At 42.2% G+C, this 10,063-nt stretch overlaps 1 protein-coding gene across 1 annotated transcript in view; it reads left to right on the forward strand.

Annotated features, from left to right (window-relative positions):
• The first annotated feature begins 638 nt into the window (after positions 1 to 638).
• LOC133141452 (zinc metalloproteinase-disintegrin-like batroxstatin-1) overlaps positions 639 to 10,063 on the forward strand; it is a 17,399-nt gene continuing 7,974 nt past the window's right edge. The window contains exons 1-11 of the mRNA XM_061262025.1: positions 639 to 648; positions 4,344 to 4,411; positions 5,403 to 5,479; positions 6,317 to 6,395; positions 6,575 to 6,651; positions 6,956 to 7,130; positions 7,222 to 7,284; positions 7,902 to 7,973; positions 9,134 to 9,303; positions 9,592 to 9,673; positions 10,062 to 10,063. The exon at positions 10,062 to 10,063 is cut by the window's right edge and continues 132 nt beyond it. Of these exons, the coding sequence (XP_061118009.1) occupies positions 639 to 648; positions 4,344 to 4,411; positions 5,403 to 5,479; positions 6,317 to 6,395; positions 6,575 to 6,651; positions 6,956 to 7,130; positions 7,222 to 7,284; positions 7,902 to 7,973; positions 9,134 to 9,303; positions 9,592 to 9,673; positions 10,062 to 10,063 (875 nt within the window). The remainder of the gene's footprint in view (positions 649 to 4,343; positions 4,412 to 5,402; positions 5,480 to 6,316; positions 6,396 to 6,574; positions 6,652 to 6,955; positions 7,131 to 7,221; positions 7,285 to 7,901; positions 7,974 to 9,133; positions 9,304 to 9,591; positions 9,674 to 10,061) is intronic.

Here is a 10,063-nt window from a genome sequence, read left to right on the forward strand (position 1 = left end):
CTTGGGTGTGTATGAGTGTGTGGTGGGTGTGTGTGTGTGTGTGTGTGTGTGAGTGTGTGGTGTGTATGTGTGTTTGCATGTGTGTTTGTTGCAAGAAACAGGTCCTAACTGGGGATTCTGAGTTAAACGGACAGAGCATGTGCTGTATTAAGCATCAATGTAGTTCATAGATAGCCCTAACCTGTGTAGCTTCATGGCATATGAAAATGCACACACAATAGTCAGTCTACACACACGTGTACACACACACACACACACACACACACACACACACACACACACTCATACACACCCAAGCGCACACACAGTCAGTGCTATCATGCATGAACTTTTAAATGTAAATTTTGGCTTGAAGGGCAGTTTATAGTCATATGCGAGCTCAAGACATGGAAGCTAGTTGATGACACTTCCCTAAAGATAATTACAGATGCGAACGATCTATAACAAGTTTGTCATGTCAATTGAGCCAGCGATAGGGTCAGAGTTCACTACAATTTATGTCTCAGTGCTGGCCACAACAATTATAGTGACGATATCTGATCGTCCATCATTCTAAACAAAAAAAACATGAAATATGATAATCGCTATTGACAACGATCATACATCTCCAAACTATAAACTGGCCTTTAAACAGGAGCATGACCTCAGGTGGGTCAGTTCAAAGCCCAGCTCTGTAAGTGAGAACTTGGGTAAACACACACTATCAGTCAACAACGAGGAGCGAGAATCAGTGCGCGACAGTTTAAACCTTTCAGGAAATGAAAGGTCGGTAAACACGCGTCACTTCTTTACCTTTCTTTACAGATGTGACAGGTTTCCTGAAAGGAAACAAGATGAAAATGATGTAGTGTGATAGAATATTATGATACTAAGTGGGTCAAATTCTTCACGTGGAACACTGAGAGTTTTTTGTAATGGACGTTTATTATGTACACTGCATCTGCACGTGTTCAAGGAAAGGTGCGGCCACGTGCCACTTTACCTGAGCTGCGCAGTCAAATGCACACCTGGTGCAGGTGACCCAGGCAGATCAGACGTGCCCCATCAACTGGAGTCACAATGAGGTCAGGAATATCCTGCCTGGTCACGTTTTTCAGTTCTTGATGTACACTTGACCATTTTGAATTGGTTCCCGTTCCGCTAAAGGTTAAGCTCAACCTTTACATGCTAGAAGCATTAATATGACCCAGTGAATGTCATGTTTTAGTTCCACAGCAGAAGTAGCTGTGTAAAACAGAATATTAGTTCCAATCAATTTTTTAAAATTATTCTTGATAAAATATCTGGAATTTCAGTTCTGACAAATACAATTGTTTCCACGAGGGGCTATTGATTATTTAGAATTCATTTTAAATGTATATTTATTTCTGTAATATTTTTCACTATCTTCTGTAGGATGAATTTTATTTTGTTTTTGTTTATTCCCCTTTTTATTCATTTCTTTCTTTAAGTTACAGTTTAAGGGCAGCTTTAAAGCAATATACAAAATACACAATCGATACAATAGAGTAATGTAGTCTCGGTAAAACTCTTTGATCATGTTTGCTAATGCTGTTCAGTACATTAAACATTGTCAATTAATTCTTCTGATTGTTTGAATTGCTAGTGTGTACTAAGTCCTGGACATGTGTACATCTCTCATTACATTTACTGCAATTACTACATATTACTAATCAAACACCATAGAAGTATATTTCAGTGTAGACCTGTACAGACAAGGAGGACATAAGGTATTATACAGAGAAAGGAGACATTTTCTGATGAAAATATATAGTTTTAGATATAAAAATATAATTATTTTAATGTTGCATGTTATGTTGCTATGTATTATGCTGGCAATATCTGGCTAAAAATGTTTTCCCGGTAAATACTGTATGTCGCCCCAAAGTGCTTCAATAATGTTGAAAAAACTACAGTATACATTTTCCGGTATACAATTTTCAGATAGATGTGTTCAGTCTTTACTGCTGTGTGTTATGTTGCTATTTGTTATGCAGGGGATATCTTCTTAAAAAACATATCTGTACTTTAACATTTTACTTCCCTTTGCTTCTGGTACTTGATTTGCCAACAAACGTTCAGAGAGTAAACACAGGGAGGAGAAGGAGAAGGAGAGAGATAAGTCCGTGACCATAAGGAAGTTTCAGAACACAACCAAATGGTGAAACGATTGCAGGCGTAAGACAAACACAGAAAAGGGGAGGACTGTGCTAGAAGGAGAGAGATATAAAGAAAGGAAGAAGGGAGGGAGGAATCTATAAAAGGCTAGTTTCTCTCACTCCTATATCTTTTCATATGTCAGCGATGGACGGCAGATTCCTCTTACTGTGGCTTTCAGCTGTTGCAGCCCCTCATCTCTTAGGTAGGACATAGAGTAAACTTCTCTTCCTCCTCATCTCTTAGGTAGGACATAGAGTAAACTTCTCTTCCTCCTCATCTCTTAGGTAGGACATAGAGTAAACTTCTCTTCCTCCTCATCTCTTAGGTAGGACATAGAGTAAACTTCTCTTCCTCCTCATCTCTTAGGTAGGACATAGAGTAAACTTCTCTTCCTCCTCCTCTCTTAGGTAGGACATAGAGTAAACTTCTCTTCCTCCTCATCTCTTAGGTAGGACATAGAGTAAACTTCTCTTCCTCCTCATCTCTTAGGTAGGACATAGAGTAAACTTCTCTTCCTCCTCCTCTCTTAGGTAGGACATAGAGTAAACTTCTCTTCCTCCTCCTCCCTTAGGTAGGACACAGAGTAAACGTCTCTTCCTCCTCATCTCTTAGGTAGGACATAGAGTAAACTTCTCTTCCTCCTCATCTCTTAGGTAGGACATAGAGTAAACTTCTCTTCCTCCTCATCTCTTAGGTAGGGCATAGAGTAAACTTCTCTTCCTCCTCATCTGTTAGGTCCACATCTCTGTGGCTGGGGACAGAGTAGCTCAGGACAGCAGAGGGTAAAGCTGAAGGGGAGTATTATTATGCAGTCTTAGCAAAAAGGCTTCTGAAAGGGCTTTGTGGCTTGTCTCCATAGAGGAATCTTTTTTAGTCTATTAAGGAACTCTCTACCATAGGTGTGTGAAATCTCCCAATTTTGCCCAACAAAGAACCCTGGAACTAGATAGGGTTCTTCTGTGGAATCACAGGGTTCCTACTTGACCCTTTTTCTTTTTTAGAGAGTGTGTAGGTTGACCAGATATCCAGTTTTTCCCAGGACAGTCCTATATTTCAGAACCTTTTCACACATCTTATTCTCAGAAATTCTAGACTTATATACCGTATTCTAGTTTTAGCATATTTTAATAGGTTTTTCTGATGCTACTTTCCATAATTGTTCTGTATGTATACAATACAATGGTTCTCATTGCATTGTACGCGTGGCCCTCAAGGGAAACTGGTCGCCCTAATCATGTGTAACTTGTGGTAACCGCCAACGAGGAGTAAACTTAAGAATATTACTGTAATACTACCTGGACTGGGGTAGCTCACGATAATGATGAGAAGTGATGAGAAGTAGTGGGCAATTGGGGCACCATTGAATAACATTGGGCAAAGTAGAGCAAAGTAATTTAGATTAAATTTAGGATAGTTCTGTGATTCTGGATGTAGTTACTGGCTGTGTAATTTGTACAAGCGTTTTCCTCAATTTGATAGATGTTAGCACAAGGCAGCCCAATCCTGTTCCTGAAGACACCTTAATAACACCTTATTCAACAGCTAGTGATCTAATTGAGCTGCTAGTAGAATCAGATGTTCTAAATTAATTGACATGAAAACCTACAGGATGATAGATCTCCAGGAACAGAGTTTAGCAGCCCTGTGTACTGTAAGCCTCTCTGTCTCCGATATGACTGGGTCATTACTCTAAGCCGATTGGCCTGCTTGGCCTGAATGTTACATTCCGCACTGGACCTGGATCAGTGAGAGAGAGAGACACCACCATTCTGCAGTGGGATTCTACTTCACACATAACTCATGTTAAAGAAATACACCAGTGCCTTTTTAAAAAGTATTTGTCATTGAGTCATGTTAAGAAAGACATTGTTTTTGATTCCATTTCATTCTTCCCTCTAAGCACTTCACTCTTGGAGGCTCTTGTAGAAAGAGACTTGTAGAAGTATGGAATGATCTCTCTTACCTTATGCTGTACATAATTAATTCTTATTTCAAAACTTATGCTAAAACCCTCTCATTCTGAATTCACAGCACGTAGAGTTGTACAGTAGTTACATTGCAGGTCTGTAGTAATGATAAAGCTTGAAGTGCTTGGAAAACTTGACCGAATGTGGACTGACCTTTCTAGCATACCTGCTTGACATTTTTAGTCCTTCTAACCACAGCGGGACTCCACCCTGCAGAGAGTGGGAGGGGCTACGAAGTTGTCCAGCCAATCAGACTACACACCCTACATAGGAGAGACACGCAGGTAAGCAAATTCCATCCCGTCTCTCCGCTCATCTGTTTCAACTGAGGCCTGAAATGTGGTTGAATTACTGATGAAATGCATGCATGTAGTAATATACACTCTCAGAAATAAAGTGACAGTGGAGGTACATTCTTGTTCTTCAAGGATCACCACATTTCCCAAATGTACCCCGAAAGTACAGTAATATTCTCTTTGGGTACGAATGAGTATGTTATCCAAAAGGTACAAATAAGGTAAATATTGCTGGCTAGGGGTTCAATTGTATTTCACATGTAGGGTACCTTTTAGGCACTTTTAGTACCTTGGGTTCTGAGAGTGTGGTGCCTCTACAGGCTGTAGCTCATTGGAGGCTAGAAGTCAGGTGCATGAGGCGGGGTTTGGGTGCCCAAGAACCTGCCCAATATGCTGCTTTGAATTGATTAAAAAGAATTATATTTGCATTATTATTGTTGCTGTCATTAATTTTCATTTACTCATTTTGGTCAAATATAATCTGCGCGGTAATCTGAGTGGTAAAACTGTTTTTCTAGGTCAATGTGCCCTAATCTCACTTTGAGCACCTGCCACTCAAAAGGTCTCTGCACACGGACACAGACCTGGGTCCCAGGACACAGACCTGGGTCAAATACGGAATTGTTTTGGATTCAAATGCTTATCTACTCTTTACTGAGCTTTTCTGGTGTATTGGAACTTATGAAATACTCTCAAAAATGGCAAAACCCCGCATTCAGGTCTTCTTGCTTGGCTCAATAGCACCATGCAAAATCAATTGAGCTCAGAAAAGTATTTGAATTCAAAACAATTACCTATTCCACCCAGGTCTGGAACTAAAACCGCATACACAGGAGTCCTCAGGACCTAGTTTAGAAGGTGTGCCATGGATGCAGCCTTCACCATGGTAACACCATAGTCATATGTGCACTGTGTGAGGGTGAGAATGTTCCGGGCCCAGCGCTGTGGGGTAATGGCTGACTCATCCTGCTTCCCACAGTCTTCTTGGCCGGACGAGGTGTCGTACGCCATGACGGTGAGCGGGAGGGATGTGGTGATGCGTCTGGAGAGAAACACGTGAGTCACTCCGCCGTCCCGAGCCAGAGGAACACACCACTGAAACCAGACCTGGGTCACATCCATAGTCGTTTTGGATTCAAGTACTTTTCTGCACTTGACTGATCTTGCCTGGTGCAAAAATCCTGCCAAGAGGGCCAGAAGGCAGGGTTTGTAGTTCTTGAGAGTATTTAATCGGTTCCAATACACCAGACAACTTCAGTAAAGCTTGGAAAAATATTAGAAAAATATAAATGTCCAAAAAAAGGACGTATTTGACCCAGGCCATGCCTGGCTATTCTGAAAGCATAGTTGTACTACTATGTATTTTTTACCATTCTTTTACAAAGTTGTTTGAACTACATTTTTTGAGTAATGTTTTTTTTTTGCAAGCTACATAATACAATTATTCAAAAAATGTAGTTCAAACAACTTTGTAAAAGAGTGATTAAAAAATAATAATCTTTTGGCAACTATAGTGCAGCAGATAATACTTCACCAATCAGGTTTAGAGGGCAATGAGCGAGAGGATGCAGCATTTAATCAAAGGGTTTGGGAAAAAAAAACATTTTAGGGCCAAAAGTAGTTGATAGTTCCTGTAGCTAACTACACCCACAACACAATTTCTGAATATCATTGCACTCCCAGCAAACTGCTGCAAAATGTAATCGAGCTACTAGTTTAAACACATGTAGTTACTGTATACTACTCTCCAACACTACCACCAATACAGAAACACAAAGTTAATAGAATGGTGAATATATTACAGCAGGCTGTAGACTTTAGATTTTGGGGACGAGTGGCTTTAAGTGATTTTAAGGTAGAGGGTACTGAGGGGGTTGTTTTTTCCCCCCACAGTGCCCTGCTGAGCAGAAGCTACACTGAGACACACTACACCACGAATGGGACCCGGCTCACCTCCACCCCACAGGACCTGGTGTGTGCGCCAAACCCCACAGCTACAAAACTGTAAACACTGAAAATACAGCTAGAGCACAATAATGCTGTAACAGTGCTGTAATAACTGCCACAACACTGTAATACAGTACCAGGTCTGTGCTGTGATGATAACGCCGAGCCTTTCCACCCTGAGCCCTGTCTCCCTGCCCCACACAGGATCACTGCTACTACCAGGGCAGGATAGTGAACGACAGCGAGTCTGTGGTTAGCATCAGCACGTGTAACGGACTGAGGTAGGAGGAGCGTGTATGTATGACATGCACACACACACACACACACACACACACACACACACACACGTGCACGCGTATACATGCATGGACGCACACACACCACACGTATGTGTAGACATGCATGCATGCAAACTCACCACACATACACCAACACACCACATGCACACACACACACACACACACACAGACACTGCTTTTCAGTTGGATGTTTAAATGTAGGTGTCCTCTACTGGACTGTAAATAATACTAAAATACTCTAAATAATAATTATTAAATAATTCTAATCCCCCATTCCAACACCCAGGGGTTACCTCAGGACAGCATTGCAGCACTACCTGATCGAACCCTTATCAGGCAATGACACCGGTGACCACAGCCTGCGCCCCTACCAGAGCCCAGAATCCACCTGTGGGGTTACCAACACCAGCTGGGACCCTGTCTTTCCCTCTGCCGACACACGAGGGCGCTCCAGAGCCTCGGTAAGACATGACATCCAAGGGGTCAGATCTTTGGGTTTCAAGCCAAAGGATCACCACTTGGTTCAAATACAATTTAATTCTTCTTTTCCAGGCTGCTGTTCTTTTGAAGGAGAAGAAATATGTGGAGCTGTTCCTGGTTGTTGACAACAGAGTGGTAAGAACTGGTTCCTTCCCCAGTGTAGTACAGACATGATTATTACATTACATTACTGGCATTTGGCAGACGTTCTTATCCAGAGCAACGTACAGTTGATTAGACTAAGCAGGAGACAATCCTCCCCTGGAGCAATGCAGGGTTAAGAGTCTTGCTCAAGGGCCCAACAGCTGTGCGGATCTTATTGTGGCTATCCCGGGATTAGAACCACCGACCTTGCGTGTCCCAGTCATTTACCTTAACCACTACGCTACAGTCCTGTGGACTACTTTTAAAGCATTTATACAGAAAAAACTAACAATAACTTACATATGGAGGCCATACTCAAATGATCCCAGCGGGAATCAGTGATTTTTGTGAGATTTGGTTATTCCTGAGAAATTGAGTTTTGTGTAATTCAGCAATTCACATCAGACCTCGGTCAAATACGTAATTGTTTTTGTTTCAAACACTATCCTACGCTTTACCGAGCTGGTCTGGTACTCTCGGAAAGTGGAAATCCCACCATCTGGTCCTCTTGGTAATTGAGTATTTGAATATAAAACACGTATGTATTTGAGCCAGGCCTGATTCACATATGATTCACTGATTAATTTGTGTGTTTATTTCTTTTTCAGTTTCAGCAGCTGAATGGTGATCTCAAAGCAGTGAGGAGGAGAGTCTTCCAGATGGTGAACTTTGCAAACACGGTGAGTTCTGTTTGGCTTTTCTTGCATTTGAAGCCTGAACCATTTTGTATACGTAGTGTTCTTTGTGGAAAAAAGCCATGGTAAAATTAAGCAATAACTCATGACATGCAGGGGAGTAAGAGTTACATTTCCTGAAAGAGAATGCAGATGATATATTTTGATTACGTACAATGAGCACAAAACCTCACGTTTCTGTCAGGCCTTTCTGAAGGGAGCACCATGTCAGTACTGAGGTGTTCAGAGAAGACCTGGGTGAAGTACAAAATGGTTTTGAATTCAAATATTTTTCTACACTTTACTGAGGTTGTCTGGTGTATTGGCACCTATGAAACACTCTCAACAAGTACAAACCCCATCTTCAGGTCCTCTAGGCTGACTGAGTTGCACCAGACAAGATCAATCGGGTACAGAAAAGTATTTGAATCCAAAACAATTAGAGTATGTCTGTGACCCAGTTCTGGTTCGGATGCAGCCCACAGGCAGGTTGAGTTCACTGGGCCCTTGGCCTTGCCTGTGGGATTGGCCTTTTCTCTTTTACTATCACTGCCAAACCCGGCCACACAGTATGCGGTTTCTCAGAGCCTTTGCATGCCATTTGCCTGCTGTTTTGCGTGAAAAGGGGTGAAAAGGGTTTGGCCATAACTCGGTGAAAAGGGTTTGGCCATAACTCTGTGACTTTGTGAAGAGCTCAACCAGCACACACTCTCCTCAGGAGGTCTTGGGTAAAGCCTGATTTATACTCATCCACGGCCCTTGCGATAAGTGTCACACAGCGTTTTCCATTTATACTGTGATGAGGGTTCTGTTGCCTCAGTGGTAACAAGATGCCAAACTGCTGATATTTACATATTTGAAAACATGGCGGAGCCTGGCATAGCCTATCCACAGCAATGAATTTCAGTGTTCCATCTCGCTATCCAATCAAATGTGCGCCACATAACACAATTCTACAGGTGCACTACACTTTTTTCAGTTGAAAAAACATCATTTTCATCTTACAACGTTTGTCAGAAGGTGTGCGATAAAGGCTGAAAGAGGACAGACTGAAGCTGCTCTGGAGAATCTGTGTTTATACTTCACATCTGGGGAGCAATTTCCCTGAGGTCAGATAACTTTGGCTAGTCTGACATCTGACCCCTGACCCCTGACCCTACTTACAGGTTTACCAGCCACTCAACACCTCCATTGTCCTTGCGGGGCTGGAGGTGTGGTCGGACGGGGACAAGATTGAAGTGTCAGTCTCCCCCAGCCGAACTCTGGGGCTCTTCACCGCCTGGAGAAATGTGGAACTACTGAGGACAAGCCCACATGACAACGCACAGCTGATAACGTACGTCCCGGTCTCCCCCCAAAGTCTCTCTCACGCTCCCATTCTCACAAACAAACAAACAAAACAAAAAAACACTCGTTCTGACAAACACACACACGTTCTCACAAACAAACAAACACACACGTTCTCACAAACACTCACACAAACACAAACATACACACACACACGGTGCATATGGATCCAGCCCTGGTTCTAGACAGATTTTAGGGGCTCACAGTGGGTTTGGGCTCTTTACTCCAGCACATTGGATTTGAAAAAAAATGGCCCCTTCCTCTCCTTGTCTCACAGGGGCATCGACCTGGAGGACACTATAGTGGGAATAGCCAAAGTGGGGACTATATGCTCCACCGAATCTACTGGAGTTGTGCAGGTACCATGGGTTTCTTTACATAGAGTACATTACCCCAGCAGCCCCCCTTATGAAAGATATACACACATTATACATGTTTAATGATACACTCTCAGAAATAAAGTGACCGTGGAGGTACATTTTTGTTCTTCAGGGATCAAATTTCCCAAATGTAGCCTGAAAGTACACAGTAATGTTCTCTCAGTATCCAAGCAAAAAAGGTGCAAATTAGTTATATATTACCGGCTAGGGGATTTTTTTTGTTGCATATATAGGGTATCGCCTAAAATGGAGAATGGTTTCCTGAATGGCCACTTTCATAGGGTGCGGGCATTTCTGAGCCCAACAAACAAAATGAAATAAAACCTGACCATCACTCACTTTCAAATCTTAATCTCTTGTTTCTCAGGA

Source organism: Conger conger, chromosome 12 (genome assembly GCF_963514075.1).
Source record: "Conger conger chromosome 12, fConCon1.1, whole genome shotgun sequence".
Taxonomy (NCBI): domain Eukaryota; kingdom Metazoa; phylum Chordata; class Actinopteri; order Anguilliformes; family Congridae; genus Conger; species Conger conger.